The sequence below is a fragment of the Pieris brassicae genome, chromosome Z (assembly GCF_905147105.1).
Source record: "Pieris brassicae chromosome Z, ilPieBrab1.1, whole genome shotgun sequence".
In the NCBI taxonomy this organism is placed as follows: domain Eukaryota; kingdom Metazoa; phylum Arthropoda; class Insecta; order Lepidoptera; family Pieridae; genus Pieris; species Pieris brassicae.
The window spans coordinates 11,458,592-11,479,445 of record NC_059680.1 but is presented as its reverse complement, the minus strand read 5'-3'; the positions used below and the strand labels follow the sequence as shown (position 1 = coordinate 11,479,445).

At 32.9% G+C, this 20,854-nt stretch overlaps 1 protein-coding gene across 2 annotated transcripts in view; it reads right to left on the bottom strand.

Annotated features, from left to right (window-relative positions):
* Positions 1-20,692, bottom strand: part of LOC123718531 — a 47,691-nt gene extending 26,999 nt beyond the window's left edge. For both annotated transcript variants that reach the window (XM_045675133.1, XM_045675132.1), the window contains exon 1: positions 20,415-20,692. In XM_045675133.1, coding sequence (XP_045531089.1) covers positions 20,415-20,543 — 129 coding nt within the window. In that variant the 5' untranslated portion in view covers positions 20,544-20,692. The remainder of the gene's footprint in view (positions 1-20,414) is intronic.
* Positions 20,693-20,854: the final 162 nt, after the last annotated feature.

The following is a 20,854-nucleotide window of genomic DNA, read 5'->3' as shown; positions in this document are numbered from 1 at the left end:
TGCGAATACGAATTTATAACGTAAAATCACCACAGAGTCCACTGAAAACGGTTTAGATGCCAGCAAATGCTACTTGTTTGTAAGGGCATATATATCCGTAAATTTATCTTAGCTACACTTTTAGTAAATACGGTAGAAACATTATATTTGAGCGGAATAACTCAAAGCATTAATTTGACTTTTGAATTAATGCTTTATGCATTAAATTAAAGCAAATAATGTTTCTTGCTCGCTTGTTGGATTTATTTTATATTTATAACAAATAAAAACGCATATTTATTCTATTCCTCGACAAATCCATACTTCCTTCGGTGACAAACTTAAAAGCGACTTTACAGATTTCATACATCTTCAAGTTTTCTAATAAAGTATTAAAAAACTCAAGAGAACTTTAACGGGAAGAAAAATTTAGAAAATTACGTGGAATGTTAGAAAAGAAACCCTAACAACGATTTATACTTCGTCTCGCATTTGAAAACGGAATTGAAAATTTAAAGCTAGTACAGGATAGTAGTATTACGTTATAAACTACTACTAAAGCAATGGCTGGTTTACACAGTGCGAGCTAGCGTACGAGTCAGCCTACCGAGTAGCTGCACTGCAGTAACTCTGTTTGGACGTAACTTACGAGTAACTCGTACGTGCGAGTTGGTTAGAAGCTCACAATCGAGATACTTCAAATTTTTTTGTTTTCACTCGCCTGCTCGCCCGGAAGCAACTCGCACATTACTGCAGTAGCTCGCTAGTGCCAGCCGGACAGTTGTGAGTGGAACCCGTGTTTTTCTGTGTGCTACGCCTACGAACGAATAAGGAGTTCGAAAAGGCTGCGGATGAGAAGGTCTTCTGACAATAATGTTTCATTCATGAAACTCTACAGTTATCCTAAACTAACCTTACCGAAATAGATATACGAATATACGAAAAAATCTTCTTTGACACATACCGCAAAAGAAATGCTAGCAAAACCAGAAAGGTAACCAAGAAAATAAAAAAAAATTGGATCCACCCAAAATCGCGACTCGGACTGGGCAGTAGGTATCGTGTAGACAGCAAAGGCCGAGCCGAGCCAATAGACAAGCAGTGTAGCTGTCTACTGGCTAGGCAGCAACTCACACTATGTAAACGAGTCTTAAGTATACATTGATTAATTTAAAAATTTAATCTGCTTGTATATTAATAAATCTGTGTAGATAAGTTTTTCTTTGATAACTGCACAAAGAAAAACGATTCGATACGGTATACCTTCTACGTTTATTGCAGACAAAGAAAAGATTCCATTCGAGCGCTACTGAGATTTGACCGTACGACAACATATGAAAAGCGGGATAGATCTAAGCAAAACTTCCGTAGATCAAGTCCAATACATTATTAACATATCTACTTAGAACTCGACTCTGAATATTTCCCTGCGGTCTGCACATATCGACAAATATTTTTACATAGTTAATAGGGCACGTGAAGCTAGGTAATTTGGTACGTTCAAACCATGTCATAAACGCATAATGACAGAGAGATGTAAATGACCATTGACTGATTAATCCGCTTACCGAGTAGGATTACAGACTACAATCCCATTCGTACCTATAGTACCGACCTTATTCCAGCATAATATTCAAAACAGGTGATAGGACAAAAATATACTTTTTTGTTTAGAAACGAAATTAATTATTACTGACTACAAAATGCTTCTAAACTGTTATCTGTTACATTTTTGTATGAAAAAGGCGCTCACACATCGGTATTATGATTTCGATGTAATAAGTAGTTAGTACAAATGTGGGTAGTTTAAAATATTTGTGACTGTAAACTTTTGCGCGCGAACACGCGGACAGGCATATTCTTCGCGGTGGGTCTATCTACCTACAAAGTCAGTCACACTTAATAAATTTTAAATAACTCGCAGTTCTCAAATCAAGGGCGTAGTACGGACGAGAACTGGCTAGAACCTTTCCGACACACTAATCTCCAAGTGTTTTGTTATTCAAGATGTTTCCCAGGAATTGCAATATGCAAACGTTAAGTCTCTTTGATAAAAACAAAACATAATCACGGATCAAAGATGGTTATTTCAAATGAAATTCATTTATTCTAATATCGGAGCTTTCACTGACTATTTATTCAATTCTGCTCGACATTTATGTAGTGTTATAAAGCCAATATTTATTTAATAGAGAGAACGTCAAAGCCAATGCATACTGGGACAGTGAAAAGCTATTGTTTTAGGTTTTGTCGAGATTCCGCTCGAATAGATCATTTCAGGTAACTGTGAACATGTACCTGATAGCCATTGTTACTTGTCATAGGTATGTTATAACAACTTAAATATCTTTATAATTAATATGATATAATTAAATTAAATAATAGTTTAAGCATGTATTGTTATATAATATTTATTGGTATATAATAAAATCTTAAGCTTAACGAAAAATGTATTAAATTTGTAACTACAAATGTAAAAAGTAATTCACAAATAATAATTAAAAATGAGGACATAGACTTTGTTGATGATGCGGTGTTCTAAGGAATTTCTTAATGGGGCCCAACTCCAGTAGAGCCCAGACATAAAAGGTCTTTCGAATAGGCTAAGTTCTGCAGCGTTCGCAGCGAAAAAGTTACGCGATCTTACGGACGAGAATACAACGAAGCTCGTTTATTTCAGATATTTTCATAGTATTATGTCATATGGTGTTATTTTGACGGGTAATGCATCTGACACTAAATCGATATTTGTTATGCAAAAGCGGGCTATAAGAGCTATCTGCCGATTTACCCCCACGGGAGTCAATCCGAAGGAAGTTTAAAGAATTAGATGTTTGTCTTTGGCAAGTCAATAAATTTATGAGTATATTTTATATGTGCGGAAAAATATTAGCTTCTCTAATTATAGTACTCGTAATAAAGACAAACAAAATTAGTGAACCAACCACAAGGCTGCATAAAACAAATAATTATTTCCAAGTCAATTGTATACGTTTTTTTTCAACAAAATCCCTAGATACAAGTGTTGTCTATGAATAAATTCAAATCGTACGATAGTAAAGCTGCTTGCTAAGGCCTATTATAATATAAATGAATATTTAAACGATCCTAGGGATGGGATATGATTTGCTTCAGTAAAAAGAGGTAACGCGATTGAATCTCTCTAGACTCGGGGCGATCATCAACGTCCAAGACTGTTTTAATGTAAAGTGGGAGCAAACGGTGATCCATGTAGTAACAAATTATTTCAGAATAATAATAATATTTATAATTTTAATCTTGACGATAAAAAAGATTGGCGGAGAATTTATTGCCAGTTCTTCTCATCCGTTCTACGCCCTTGATTTGAGAACTGGTAAATGTAAAATTAGAAGCATTTAATATGTATTTCTTTATTGATGATCATAAGTTTACATTGTGTTACCTAAACGAATAAATGATTTTAACTTTGACTTGACTCTCATAAATTTTAAATCACATTTCATAAAATTAAGTTTAAATTTTTTTAAGTAAGGTGGAAACGTAAACTAAACACGGAACTTCTGCCTGCCGTCGTAGACTTTAATAAGCATCTATTTACTAAGACCAATCATATTATGTTACATAATAACATTATATCGACAAAAACGTCTCATTAAAACAAAGGTTCTTTTGTATATATAAGAGATTTACTTTACTACAGAGGTAAAACAAATAGCCATTAATATGTAAGCGTTATATTAGAGTGAAGTTCAAGTTATTTAATAAGATAATCCTAAATACGGAGAGATAAGTCTGGGATGAGCCGCCTTTTACTTATATACATTAACTATTCTACAAATTAGATTAATGCAACTGAGAAAAGTCAGTAATACACTCCGGTTTTTAATCTATTACGATAAAGAGTATATGCAAAAATGCCTCGGGGTAGATTGTATCTTACCTTTGTGTTACAAATATACGTCTTGTTTTGAATTATAAAATATCAGTTTCAAAGCATATTTATGCAACACTTCATTGAATCCAAAACTTAATATTTATCTAGCTTATATTCCTAAGCGCTGCTACGAACTATCAACCACGTAGCCGATTATGTATAACAAATTCTAAGACTAGATACAACTGGGACGTGAGAAATAATATTTGTTTAGGATAAAAGAAGTATTATAATTTAAAGTCCTCATTTGTAGCACTTACTTTCTATATTTGGATGTGATTATAGCTCGAGTAAAAGCGATAAGTATGGCTTACATTCGGATGTGTGAAACAATTTTGAGTACGTACAGAAGGCCGTTGCTAATAATCAATGAAAGAGCTTTACTACCTTCTGTATGTGAAGTTTTATACATATTACTGCTGTACCGGCAAACGTCGTCTTGCCATGTATATTATTTATATAGGAAACATTTTTAAAATTCAATAAAAATTTCTACTATAATTAAAAATAGGGGTTGATCGTAGAGGGGCTGTATGTATTTTTGTATGTTGTATCATAAAAAAAAATTGTCTAAAAAAATAAATTTAGGGGTGGACTACCCCTAACATTTAGGGGGATGAAAAATAGATGTTGGCCGATTCTCATAGATTCCGGATAAGTACAAAAAATTTCATCAAAATCGGTCAAGCCGTTTCGGAGGAGTATGGCAACGAAAACTGTGACACGAGAATTTTATATGTATAGATTTGTATACAATCACCTTGATGGCTGGAAGTCTTCCACAGTCGGTTTCAAAAGGCATTTTCTTTTGCGAACTGTGGATTCAACTTTCGGTGAGGGTCATCCCTGAGAGATACGTCCTTCAACTCTAACTTTCAATAAAGTTAGAGTGTCCTTCATCAAAGGCCAGCAACGCACCTAATAAAAATGTGTGTCGATGGGCTGCGATGACTGCCCTTTTTGGGCGTCCCGTATCTTTGTTATATACAAAAAAGAAAAAACAACAATTGAGTGCAATGACATGCTATGAACATAGGTCATCATCGGTATCACTTTAGGTAGAAAGATCTTTAGGAAGCCGCTATGTCTTCTACGCAAATTACCATCTATCAGGCACTGAAGTCCTATCACCTATTTGCCTATAGATAAAGTTATGGCATAACGCAGAACTAACATAATGCTCATAAAACAGGTACTTTGGTACTCACTAAATACTATATTATTTATTAGCAGGTAATTTCATTTAAATTTCACAAAATCCGTAATAATCAATCGAATCAAATAAATTTTTCCTCTCGAAATATACGAGAATACGATTCAACGTTAAGCCGATTTAAAAGCCATTATCAATATCGAACCGAACAGTTACAATACAAATGTATATTAGACAACTATAATTCGTACATACATCTGATTGTATGGTCTGTTGACTTTGCCTTAGTATCTTGAGTTTAAACGATCAGTTTTAGACACAGATCAGTAGATCTTATAGTCGTTTACGCCATAGAAAACTAGCAGTAAATTTATATTTGGAACCATTATTTTTCAACCGTTATATGTAGATTATTCCATATTTGAATAAACGATATTATAACTTGGCTATGTGCATACTCGAATACTTATGACCGCCAATACATTTACTGGCAGTTCTCAAATCAAGTCGAACAGACGATAACTACTGGCAAATAACTCTCCTGCTCTGTACCCATTACGTAATCACAAGAAGCTTATATGAACGGGCACCTTGATCGCTAAGCCCCTCAAAGAAGTACAGGAAGTGCAATATGCAAACCAATCATAATAAAAAACAAAGGAATGTATAAACATGAATTGCAATTCAATGTTGTTAAACAATTATATTTTCTTTATAAACATATTTGCTATTTTAAAATAAACATGTTTCATAATGTGTATTGACCAAGAGCTTTTTATACGGATTTAAAGAACGGGCCTGTAATAGTAGCACTCAAGAACATCGCATTTTTAATGGAGTTGGTTATTGCCGTGTCTCACTCATCAGGCATCATACATGAGGACGTAAGTTAATTTTCTCAGTTTATGTAAATTTTCAATATTCAACAATAAATGAGTTTTAATGGCTTCGAATATTGTTTAAATAAACATCAAACGACGCATTGCAGCCGTCATTTAGTAATAAATTCTTAACTGTAATTACGGTTGGACTACCTATTAGGTAATGTAATAGTAGTTTTAACGCCCTGGTCAAGGCAGTGTAAGCTCAGTGGCTAAAAACTACTCCCAACCCTGGGGTCGTGTTTGAATCCAGGCTAGGCACCGATACATTCCAGATAAGCAATATTCGTTTGTTAGATATTATTAAAACAGATGTCGAAACACGAATGCTGTTAATCGTTAACTGTTTAAAGAAAAATTACTCTCATAAGTCTGGCTTCTATTTAAATTGCGACTGGTTTTAATGATATAAAACCACATGAACAAGATACAGGACGTAAGCCTTCTAATGAGAAATTTAGATAGCTTTACTATAACCGTCGTAACCCGGTAATTTTTGCTTTCATTTATTTGCAAGCGACTTTCAATGAAGACGGGAATTTAAATTAATGTTCGGATTTTTGGGACAAATCATTAATATATATGCAAAACTTCGCCCTTTTACAATTGACAACGAGTGTATGACATAATTTAGCGGCAAACAGTGATAAAATAGTTCTTATTGTTAGCAAGTCCTGGTGAAAGGAACGCAAAACAGAACAATGGATACAGCTAAAACTTAAGTTAAGAGCCACTGATAAAAGAGTAAAAATTCTTGGCACTCGCTACGATTTCGACTTTTTAAGGTACTGAAGCGAGAGCTTATTGAAAGATAAAAATAACCCTTTACGCTGACGGCCATCAGGTTTCATCTAAAATTTGTATACAAAGAGAAAACAAGGCTTTGGTATTATTGATCCCATGTTACGTCTCTTTTTTACGACCATTCTAGTCTGCTACAAGACTAATTAGTTTTGCTAAAAGGATTTCTCATACATCTATACATATAAAAACAAACTGATTACTAACACCATTAATAACTCGAGGACCGATCTGTGTTTTCTTTGCTTCGACATTTTTCCAACATTACGTTTTAGACATTATCTTCATAGAAAAATATTCTAGTTTTACGCTCAATATATGTATGTAAATCGCCATAAGTACTTTATGAATTATTTTTACCGGCTAACTTTATAAGTGTTCGCAATCACGAGCATTAAAAAAATCTAACATACAGTTATTAAATTTCCAAAATAATAAAGTGTACATTAACAGAAGACTGTGAGACATCGTCAATATATTAACAAAACTAGATACTCCGTTTATTAATGAAGGTTATATGCTATTTAAGATCACGATACGACCTTAATGGTACTCTTTAAATAGATAGTTCATTCCGTTATTTCTATTTTCATATTTAACTCAAACTCAAAATAACTATTCATATAGGTTATATACCATGTTCAACTATGAAGGTTAAATTGATTCTAAATTTATTACCGTTTCGCAAGTCAAGGTAGCAGTGACTAACGTGACGTTAAATGACTCATTTTTACTATGGTGTTACAAGATTTAGGTATGATCTACTTTTGACAATCACAAATCATTTCTATTTTCATATTTAACTCAAACTCAAAATAACTATTCATATAGGTTATATACCAAGTTCAACTATGAAGGTTAAATTGATTCTAAATTTATTACCGTTTCGCAAGTCAAGGTAGCAGTGACTAACGTGACGTTAAATGACTCATTTTTACTATGGTGTTACAAGATTTAGGTATGATCTACTTTTGACAATCACAAATCATTTCTATTTTCATATTTAACTCAAACTCAAAATAACTATTCATATAGGTTATATACCAAGTTCAACTCTGAAGGTTAAATTGATTCTAAATTTATTACCGTTTCGCAAGTCAAGGTAGCAGTGACTAATGTGACGTTAAATGACTCATTTTTACTATGGTGTTACAAGATTTAGGTATGATCTACTTTTGACAATCACAAATCATTTCTATTTTCATATTTAACTCAAACTCAAAATAACTATTCATATAGGTTATATACGAAGTTCAACTATGAAGGTTAAATTGATTCTAAATTTATTACCGTTTCGCAAGTCAAGGTAGCAGTGACTAACGTGACGTTAAATGACTCATTTTTACTATGGTGTTACAAGATTTAGGTATGATCTACTTTTGACAATCACAAATCATTTCTATTTTCATATTTAACTCAAACTCAAAATAACTATTCATATAGGTTATATACCAAGTTCAACTCTGAAGGTTAAATTGATTCTAAATTTATTACCGTTTCGCAAGTCAAGGTAGCAGTGACTAACGTGACGTTAAATGACTCATTTTTACTACGGTGTTACAAGATTTAGGTATGATCTACTTTTGACAATCACAAATCATTTCTATTTTCATATTTAACTCAAACTCAATATAACTATTCATATAGGTTATATACCAAGTTCAACTATGAAGGTTAAATTGATTCTAAATTTATTACCGTTTCGCAAGTCAAGGTAGCAGTGACTAACGTGACGTTAAATGACTCATTTTTACTATGGTGTTACAAGATTTAGGTATGATCTACTTTTGACAATCACAAATCATTTGTATTGGATACGAACCAATATCTCTTACGCCACTAAAACTTTGCATCTCTATATACCTATAAATAAATCAATCAATGGCGCTACAACCTTTTTAGGTCTGGGCCTCAGATTTCTGTATCTGTTTCATGATCATTTGTTACTCTAATAGGCAAGCAGGTGATCAGCCTTCTGTGCCTGACACACCGTTTACTCACAATGTTTCCCTTCACCGTTCGAGCGAATGTTAAATGCGCACATAGAAAGAAAGTGCACAGCCGGTGATTGAACCTACGACCTCAGGGATGAGAGTCGCACGCTGAAGCCACTAGGCCAACACTGCTCTATATATGTATATTCATCGTAAATATACCGAAAAATTTAAATAGATGATGACCTAAAATCTGAGTTCTATCTTGTTATATGTAAGCTGTTCATGAAAGATACAAGTCTGAAATATATTCCAAATGGAATAATTGCTATTCAGTGAAATATTAACAAAAAAAATTTTTTCCACTAAGTATTTTGGTCATCAATCAACTTGGTAACATATCAATAATCTATATATGTTGACCGAGTGGCTTACGTGGTCTAGCCTCAATAATAGGTAAATATGTCTAAGAATACTGTTCGATTGATTAATACTTTAACAATAATGCCGCTTCAACCCTTTATTGGCGAATTGCATGTTTCTCTGTTAGTCCTTAACAGCTCGTCATTATTGTTAGGGTCTAATATTGATGAGCTATTACATATACATGACGTTTTCCTCATCGTATATACCTCGAGAATGTCTTAATTGCGCAGAGAAAAATCTATTAGACACGTGTTTGAAAGCACCTCAACAATAAATGGCATCTTAATACTAAATAAATGTTACATAAATTCTCCAATATATAATTGCCAGGGGTATTGTTAACTTAATAGTTGATGAATATTCCGTAAACCAACTTAGGATTATTTGGAATTCGACTGGTTTTGAGTTTAAACTAGAAACTCGTGATTTTAGTTATTACATTATTAAACAAGGGTATATTATAGCAGACGACCGTCCTTTGTTTATTGAGACTGCTTCAAGGTATTAATTAACTTATATACCTTCCATTAGTTCTATAAATTACTTCAGTAAGGAGACGCTATTGTTACTTAACTGAATTTGACTATTACTTGACTGAATTTATTTATTTTAGACTTTAAATGAATAAGTCATTTTTGCAAAAACCCGTCATCTTTTAGTCGATAACTCCGACTCAACTCCGGGGAAATAAATACAGATAACACAATTTTCTCTACAGCTGTGATACTTTTGACATTTAACACCCTTTGTCTTTAGTCACCGTGACCACGCACGCTGTAAAGCACGCGGAACGTCGGAAAAATTTAAAATTATGTAAATAATTATAAGTTTATAATAATACAAATAGCTTTAATCCGGTTAAAAATTGTTTTCTTTAAATACTATAATTGACCGCTAACTGCCAATTAAAAGCTTAGTAGTGTTGTTAGTTTTAACTGAATTTGACTGTTATTTAATTAAAATAAAAAAGGAGTATTCAAAATATCCATAGCGCTACGTCATCATCATCATCTGCACACACTCGCTTCCACACTATCACACTACACAGCCGAATCAAAATACAAATGGGGAAAAAGCAATAAAAATTATTCGATGCATTTAACTAAGTAATACCTAATTTAATAATAAAATAAATGTTGTGTAATGGTGTAAAATTGAGGTAAAGGTGTGTATGTGGTGTATGCTCATGATGCAGGTGATATAGCGGAATGGATATTCTTAATACTACTTTTAACCATATTCCGCGATACCTTAAACAAATCAATGCCTCAATATTGGAGCTTTTGCATAGTTGTTAGAATGAGAGTAAATTCAAAATAATTATATGATATAACTCATGTTAACAAAATTAAAATATACGTGACATTAATGGCTTTCAATTTATGTTTAACTCATATACAACAAGTGACAGCTAACTGCCAATTATACCTACGGCTTTTAGTGATACACAACTAAAATTCTAACATTCAAGCATCTGTATGAACCAAATTAAAATAACAAACCCCATATTTAATAGTACAGAACAAATACCATAAATAACCAGAAAGGAAAACTACAGATCTGTACGTATACTGTACTAATCTTCCATCACAAGTAATGAACGAACCTTTGTAGGCGTACCCTTAAAATCACATACATGATCGCTCGTGAACGCTCCCAGGCGATTAATATCTATTAACAGGCGTTATAAAATAAGCTCAAAATAAGATTATATCACGGCACTCACAATAAACGATATCCTGCCGATAGAAGTGTTGTTTACAGAGATTTTGTACGGTAATATGACTTACCCCCGTTGAACACGAATCGAACTCTCAAAACTTCAAACGCGTCGAACTCAATAAAGCAATACCTAGAGCGGATTTCGATTTGCTGTTTACGTATCTGTTTACACTGTAATATAATTTGGGTTTTAAATCATTGTTATATACAGTATTCTAGCGCTATGTATGACTTGGTACAACCGAATGTCAAAAATATATCGAATTCATATGCGGGACCTATATCTGACTCTTATTCTTATGAGTAATTCTCTTAAAAATCATATCTCAACCATTTCTATAACGCGACCCACGAAAAAAACAAAAAGTTAAAAAAGTCTTGCTACCTCGTTACTGTATAAATATAATTATATGTACAATGCACATAGCGCACTATTTTTATCAAATATAACTATCTTATATTAAGCTTCATTGGTTCAACCTTATTTAATATTTAGTATTATAAAACTACACTATAATTATTCATTCTTTTAATAAACAAATACTTTGTGCCTATATGTAGTTTGTATTTATTATTTTTCAACAGACAGCGACCCACCTAGGGTCGCGACCCCCCGCTTGAGAAACGATGCTCGAAACTAATCTAAAATTTAATACAGTGGAATCTCTATAACTCGAATTGGATCCTCTATATCTCAAGGGAAATGTAAAAAAATCGAGTTAACGAGTTTTCGACTTAACAAAAAATTCGAGATACATATGATTTAATTGCTTAAATTTCGACTTACACTAGCGCGATTTTCTAAGTGTATTTTTCGATATGTACTGTACTGTAACTTTATTTTTTACACATTAAAACGAATTACATATTAATGAAGTAAACTGTACACTACAAAAATAAAGTTACGGTCACATATCATGTGTTACTTAGAAAGTTTTATGAATTTAACAATAGATTAGAAGCTCCGATCCCGAACTTTCATTTTGGATTACATTGTCATTATTTCGGGGAATTTCAAGTAAGACGTCATTATATTTTACCATCTACGACTCACGGAGTCTCATGTATTAAATTCGAGTTATAGAGTATAAATAAGTATAATCAGTACTTCGAAAGGAAATAACATTTTGTTCGAGTTAAAACGTCTAAATAATTCGAGATACCGCGTATTTGGGGGTTCAGCCCAAGGGAATGGCAATTTTTTTCGACTTACTGAGGATTTCGACTTAACGAGGTTCGAGTTATCGAGATTCCACTGTATATAAATGTGTTTCTCAGCGTTTTGCTTTTAACCTTTATCTTGACATGTCAATTAACTCGAATTAATTATTATTAAGCATGATATAAACTACTAAAACTTCATATCGATATAATCTGAAATAAATAAAGGCAAATGTCTATGGGCGGTATCACTTTATTTTTACATCACAGCCCTTGGACACCCATTCTTAGAGGGTGCGTTGCCGGCCACTTAATAAAAGGTGAGCCTCCTGTCCGTTTACCTCCTATTACATAATACAAGTAGTTTATACACATGTATGTGTCTATAACAACAATAGTAATATTAAAAAAGTATTTTATTACGAACGACAAACACTTTAATAAACGTGTATTTCAAAGTCCTAACGGTCAAAACTATTTTGTCTAGTTTAGTGAGTAATTTTTAATATTTCATTGTATTATACGTTGTTTTACAGCGTAAGTTTGAAATGCTATAAAAATATTTTTCTAAAAAACAATGTTATAGCTATATGATAGTTGATGAATTTTACTACAAAATTGTTGGTTATTTAAAAGCCTAAATACATGAAATGAGACTACGGTTAGTGTATTAATAAAAATACAGACTAGTTTAAGTTAAGTACTAATTACCACCCATGGACTAGGCCATATAATTTGCGGGGGCATTGTCCCTCCGCAGTATACTCTCCTAGCCTTGTCAACGCATAGTTCATGTGAAACTTATTACAGACAACAACTACTAGAGCTATGCGTCAACTCTTGCCAAAGTTACAATACGGTACGTAAACAATAGTACTTTAACATTGTGTAAATGAAAATCCTAGCACTCATCATATTATTGCTTTGCCTTCGAGTCTTTAAATTAGAAAAAAAAAAATATTCCTTGATATTAGACAGTTGACACTTTTAAATAAAAATTATTCCTTGATATTAGACAATTGACACTTTTAAATAGAAATTATTCCTTGATATAAGACAGTTGACACTTTTAAACATAAATTATTCCTTGATATTAGACAGTTGACACTTTTAAATAGAAATTATTCCTTGATATTAGACAGTTGACACTTTTAAATAAAAATTATTCCTTGATATTAGACAATTGACACTTTTAAACATAAATTATTCCTTGATATTAGACAGTTGACACTTTTAAATAGAAATTATTCCTTGATATTAGACAGTTGACACTTTTAAATAAAAATTATTCCTTGATATTAGACAATTGACACTTTTAAATAGAAATTATTCCTTGATATAAGACAGTTGACACTTTTAAACATAAATTATTCCTTGATATTAGACAGTTGACACTTTTAAATAAAAATTATTCCTTGATATTAGACAGTTGTGTCGCAGTGAATGTCGATTACATTTAAGACTACAGAATGTAACTAATAGAAGTGTAATGTAAAAATAATGTATTAGAACGCATTTTGCGTTAGATTTCTGAATCTGTTACTTGATCTTGATATACTATACCTCCTCTCAGCACCTGTATTATCAACAAACTTTCATCTAACCACTCTGGTTAATAGTATGAAATTGTTAAATTTTAGGATAAAAAAAAGAAAATATACATAAGAATAAATATAAGAACTGTTTCTTACAACAGATGATCGGTTATAATGACATATTTGCGTAATAACAAAAAAATCAACCTTTTTAGGTCTGGGCCTCAGATTTCTGTATCTGTTTCATGATCATTTGTAAATCTATTAGGCAAGGAGGTGATCAGCCTTCTGTGCCTGACGCACGCCGTCGACTTTTTAGGTCTAAGGCAAGCCGGTTACCTCACGATGTTTTTCTTCACCGTTCGAGCGAATGTTCAATACGCACATAGGAAGAAAGTTCATTTGTGCACAGCTGAGGATCGAACCTACGACCTCAGGGATGAGAGTCGCATGTTGAGGCTAATAGGCCAACACTGCTGCGTAGTAACTAATAATTTATACTACATTAATTTATAACACATTTTTGATCAATTTATTTATGAATTGAAAAATGTGTTCACTCCAAAGACTTTTTGGGTCTCAGAGAACCCTTTGTGACTGGGCAACACCGTAAAAGGCTAAAATTGTATGAGTTGTGTATTGAAAATCAGTATAATGACAGTGAATAATTTAAAACACATGTTAGGATAGTATTGTCTTTTATTAACATAAATTTTAGATGTGTAAAAGTTATGTTAGAGAAAACACTTTTACTGGATTGAAGCTATGTATTATTATAAACTTATACTGATTTTAGTTATAGTTATTTACATAATCTCTAAAATTTATAATTTAGTATTATGTAAATAACTATAAGTTTTAATAATAATACATAGCTTTAATCCGTTCAAAAAGTGTTTTTCTTAATGTGTAAAAGCTATTTTAACAAAAGACAATACTATGTTATGATATTTTCAAAAACTTTAAGGCAAGAGTGTAGAATCGCTAAGGTGCGTCACTTATGTTTTAAAATAAAGAATAGCTCTGATAAGATAGATAAATTGTAGAGTCTTTCCAGACCAGATGAAGCTATGTAAAATCACACCTTTATTCAAAACGGGCAGTACTTCTGACCCCACAAATTTTAGACCCATATTTGTTCTGCCTGCATTTAGTCATTTTTGCCATTTTTTGAAAAAGTCCTTTATAATGATACACTTCAATAATAATAATCTTATGTATAGCCAGAATTATGGTTTTACAAGAGCTCCATGATACCATTGGAGTTCTTTGCGATTTATCAAAGGCTTTTGAATCATCAGTCAGTCCATCACGAAAATCTAATCAAAAATTGAATAATTCTAAAATATAAAAATAGATGACCACGACAGTTTTAATGTAAAGTAGGAGCAAACAGAAATCCATGCTGTATCAAATTATTTCAGAATAATAATAGTTATTATTATTTTCTTATGTAATTCAAGGATCGTCATGGTCGCTTAAATGTCAATGCTTGTGGCGGAGGCTCTGCGTCGGGTCAATGCTTGTGGCGAGCTGAAGTCATCCGACAGGTTTTAGTGGGTAGGGTTTATTAAGTCTGAGTCCCACATAATCCCTGCTGGTGTACCTCTAAATAACCTAAATACCGTATGGATTAGGGATATGAGTAAAAGCATTTTCTGATGTAAAAAAAAAGGTTCTGCGTCGGGTGGTCTCTCTCCATAAAACAGTGCGAGAGCTTATGGCCTGGCCATGCGTCATACTCGTGAACGGGTGCTACTTGCGGTGACTGGTCGGACTCGAATTCGTGTATGTACGTTAATTGTTTCCACTATGTATTTGCGTGTTGTTCCCAAAAGAATGTAAGTGCGTGATCCTACAACCAGGCCTACTGCTGATAGAGTACAAATTTATTACTTAAGATGTCACGTGCAAGAAGGTGTAATGATTGCAGCTCCTTACAAGAATTGTGTAAAACTTTTACACAATATCTTGACAATTAAAAGATTGGCGAAGAGTTTATTGCCAGTTATTCTCGTCCGTTCTACGCCCTTGATTTGAGAACTGGCAAACTATAAGCATTTAGCATTTAATATGCATTTCTCTATTGACGCTTATAACTATACATTGTGTTACCTCAATGCATAAATGATTTTGAATTTGATCATTTGGATTCAAGCAAGCAAGTGATAAGGCTATTGTGCGTGACACACCGCGTCGAATGGGGCTTAGATTTGCTGGTGTCCTCACGATGTTTGTTGTTATAGTATTGATTACAATAGATAGAGCCTAATGGCAGCAATACAATCGGAATTCGAAACAAAAACATAACGTTAAAGTTGTTAAATCCATGCCAGTATAAACTATTTATACTAGACACCGTGTCCCTGTGTGCCACATTACCTATAAATTAGACTCTAATTATAAGAGAAAAAGGTCACAACCCCTGAAGTAACGAAAGACTCTTGTTAATATTTGAACAGCTTACGAGCACTTAACCAAACGATTTTCGCTTCCGACAAGTAATGTATGATTGCGCGTATACACTATGAATTAAGGTAATATATCAGATCCCCAATAGAGTAGAGTTACGCAATGGTAATGCCTGTGAAAAGTTACATTGCTTTCAAGTTAAACACTTTCTGCCCTCAGCTAAATCCTTATGTCTAGGCTGCGTAGTGTGCTGGGTCACAAGCGGCCCGTGAGTAGATGGTTTTGATACCGCATCCACTATGAATAAAGGAAATGTATCATAAATATATATCTTAAAGAAGACCAAAAAATTATTTTTAGTTATTTGTGGAAGGTTAACGCTTAAGGTGAATGCCTTCTGGTTTCGGTACATTGTTTATGTCGGGGATTAAGCAATCTTGAAGAACAATACCTATCCAATAAAATGTATGGAAGGATTTCTTTTTAACTTTTATTTCTCCCGGGCGACTGCGAGATGCCCTGGCCAAATCGGAAACAACGATATTTTTTCACGGGCTTTCATTTACCGCACTCAATGAAGCTTTAGCAAAACTAAACGTTGTGACATTTGGTAGTTTTACGTCCTCGCCCTGCAGTGCATGTAGCAAAGGTCTCCTTTCCATCTTCCACTTTGGGCAGTCCCTCAGCGTATGCAGGGCATCGTCCCGGCTGTCTCCGATACAGCGGTGGCAGGTTGGTGCCTCCTCACACTTTACTACTCTAAGCAGATAACTACCGAAGCATCAGTGTCTGACAGCATCTGCACAAGTCGGTAGCTGAGGTTGCACAGCACCTCCTTACTCAATGTTGAAGTAGGGGTCTGAGGGATTTCATAGTATATTGTCTGGCACTCGTGCCCGCCAGCTCGCTTTTCCACTCTACTAGAATTTCTCGGTATTCCAAGGCTCTCCACGCATTAACCTGTTCCAGCGTGAGGATACTCCCTCTTTCCCTAGCTTCGGCCCTTCTCCAATATATTGAGCTAAAAGCAGGCGCATCGAGATGCAGGGGTACGGTACCGGCTATAACACACACTGCGACATAAGTCACAGTGCGTTACGCCTTCGCAACACAGGCAGCGACAAATCGCTCCGACTGCCTGAGAATTGTGCGATATTGCCGCAAAAACTCGCACTCGCCCTCGAAATAATAGGTATTGAATGAACAAATGCAACGTGGTTACTGCAATTTATATATATTATAATAATATATATTCTATACTATTATTTTCAAGATCTATATATATTTTTATTTGAAGTATATACAAAAACGGAAGGCCCTACAGGCTTTTAACTTGTCTAGTGCAGCGGGATAGAGTTCGACTACGATATAGATATTCCTATTGAAACCGCATTCGACGTTCTTTCATATAGAAATATATGCCACTCATACGATTTATATTTATCCATTTATATTACATTGAACGGCTTCAACTGAACTGGCGTTCAATCAGTACGTATAAAGGAATAAAATGAAGCTTGTATTGAACTGGTTTATAAAATAAGACAATTTTCCATTACACTATCTTCCCATATTCTTATCTTATTTTCATGGTAAGCTTACTTAATTTCTTTATCATGCTAATAAATTATAAATTGTATTTAAAATGGCGTTATTGACCAAATTATTCATTCACTAATTTCAACGTGAAATTTGTATTTTACTAGTAAAATCAATAATTTAACAAAAGTTACTTTATAAACATTGAAAAATAAAAATAGCCACTTAAATCACCATAAAATGGAACCTAAAGTAAAATACCTACTGGCGGAATTGTAACGAAATCGAAGGCAGCCTAATTGCATAGGGTGGCGCGTGTACCGGAGATGTGCCTCTCAGAACGCATGCTGTACTACACAACTTCTTGATCACTCAAAGTCGAAAACTAAACTATTAGTTCAGAATAAATAGGCTCATCATCATAATTGACTGAATTGAAAACCATTTTTTTCAATGTTTTAAACAACGTCAAAAGATAGCCAGAATAGCTTTAGGACTTTTTATGTCAAAAAGTAATTCTTTATTTAGCTAAGCTAATTTTATATTATATTTCATTATTTCAGTATCATCACCACAAGCTATTAAACTGAATAAGAATAAAAAAAAAACATCTTTCAGATTAAATTAACCAAATCTATTTATAAATATTTTTCTTAACTTGTAACAGTTGTTACCTAAGCTGAAACTCTGTTGATTACATACAAGTTATTTTGATATAGAAAAACCAACCCCTTCTTAGTAGGAGTGCCATGCTGTTGCCTTCGGGCTTCAGTCAAATGGCCAAGCACGACTAGGGCAGTAGCACTCTTTTAGAAAACCGGGGTGAAATGATGTGCTATAGATTGCGAATAGGTTCGCCTTATTGTACTCGTGCGTTGAAAGAGATTCCCGGGACCCATTCCTTCTCCCCACGAAATATGAAGGTGCAGAACAAAAAGGAACCCAGTAGCGGCTCCTTCCGCTTGACTGTATTCAACTAGGAGCGATTCGAATCCTCAACGACCAGTCACTTTCCGTGCGGCTTGCTCCCTTGGCGTTGCGTAGAGATGTGGGATCTCTCTGCATCTTCAACCGTATTTACCATGAAGACTGGTCAGAGGAGTTGTTGGGTGTAATACCTACAGCTGAGTCAAAGCAGAATACAAATATGGGGAATTTAATACTATTATTTAGGAGCACTATCTCACTTTTTTTATCATTATTTATTATAATAGTAGTAAGAAAAAATTTACAGTGCTTTTTACTATATTTACCTAGACCAACATTTTTATCATTGTATTGTAAATCATAAAACATAAGTGCGCCTAAAACAAGTTTTAGAACTTCACAATACTTATAACTATGTCCATAGTGTTACTTTTCATCTATTATACTACATAAACATATTGAACAACATAATAGACCAAGGGTTTGTAGATTAAGTGTTAAGTCCAAATAGACATCACGGGTGGCATATGTATATTATTATCAGTTTAAATGAACAACAAAATATGTAATCTTCATAACATATTACTATAAATTAACCATCTTTGGAATTCAAAAAGATAACATCAACTATTCAAATTATTTAAGGGAATCTGTATAGCGAGATTGAAAGGCCTTTATATAAAAAGCACTTTTATAAATGAACATGTGTGTAATTTAATATGAATATATGGATATTTTCTTCATAAATTCAATTAATTAGGGCCTAAGAAAATATGGATAATGATTTTGTGTAAAAATAGCATTATTAAATATTATTTCTTAAATTAAACATTCTATATATTAAACAGTGATTCATTGCAAGACATAAGAATAAAGGCAAAGTCAAAGGCTGTTCTACCAATGCCTCTAAGCTTATGTGTTCAATTAAAACGATAGGCTCTAGGTTACTATTAGTTGAGATATATATGATATGACGCAAGTTCCGTAAACAACGTAGTTGTAGTAGATATTTCTTTATATCAAAGTCAAGAATAAATTAATTAAATGTAGTCCAATGAAAGCACTTAAAATACACTTTGTATTAACATGTTGAACATTAGGTAATTAAATATGTATTGTAGAGTAGCAATGTAACTTTATTATAAATTGAAGGTTATTCAACAATTTATGAAGGTCTAATGTGAATAACATAAGTTCTATTCCAACATAATTTTGAGATTTTTTAACAAATGATTAACTGATACTTTAGCATTATTATGTAATGTCATAATGTCTTTTTTAACGGAGTTTCCCCTAACCCTATGTCACAACAAGAAGAACAAGACAGTAGTAGATTAATATATATATATTTATATCTATTTTTTTGTTTAAGTATAAAGTAAAATGTTGTTCTGCTTTTAACAAGTGTATTATTGATCAACAATTGATCATCTCAGACCTCTTACTAGATGATTTTAATATCTACTATACAAAAATTAAAAGTTTTTATTATTTAATTTACACATCCTACATAATTATACATTCCTTGAGATATAAATAACTATTTAAATGGTAAGATAAAAAAACCTGGCAGACAATTTATATATTTACATAAAATAAAAAGTCTATTTTATGTAAAAAGCTATTTTCATTAACTTTTAGTCTTTAGAAATAATCTATACATTTTAAATCTAGCATGTTTTTATAAGTATTCTAAAATTCATTGAACTATAATTTTGCAGCTGATACATTATTTTACAATAGGCATATTATTAGGTAATGTTGTTTTATTTATATTCTCTATATGTATGTCTGTAAGATATTTCTTATGATAATTATGCAGAATAAACTTTCTCAATTCATAACAAAGAAAAACCAAGCAGATTGCAGTCACATAGTACGTGTTTACTTGTATGTACTTAGCGTAACGTATGAATGTAAACACAATAACAACTTTAGTACTACAAGGATGACTACATAGTAAGTATTACACATCTATCTTCAATGAATAACCTTATTTTATAGGATGTTATTACAAATTTAACTAACCTCCGACGTTATATGATGCCATCCACTTGCAGAATCACTTGAAAACGAACCACTAGTAATAAGCAAACCACTATCTTCACTTAACGGGGGCGCTTCGGAGTGAGTCGAAAACGAAGGCGGTGACTCCATCACCCCGGAGTTCGCTATATAATTTTATTGTAATTCCACGACGAAAACATGTATTTAAAGTTTATTGCTACACTTTTCATATAAATAATAAAAATTACTAACGTTTTTAATACAAGATACAAACTAAAACGAACGATAAGCGATCACAATTCACATTTCTTGACCACAGATAACAATGTAATCCATAACCACAGAAATTAACGATAAATTAACGCTGTATCTCTAACATCTGACACTTAATTATCAATCTTACAAAATATAATAATATGTATATATGCAAAAGATATTTTTGCCTCAAATGATTTTTTTCC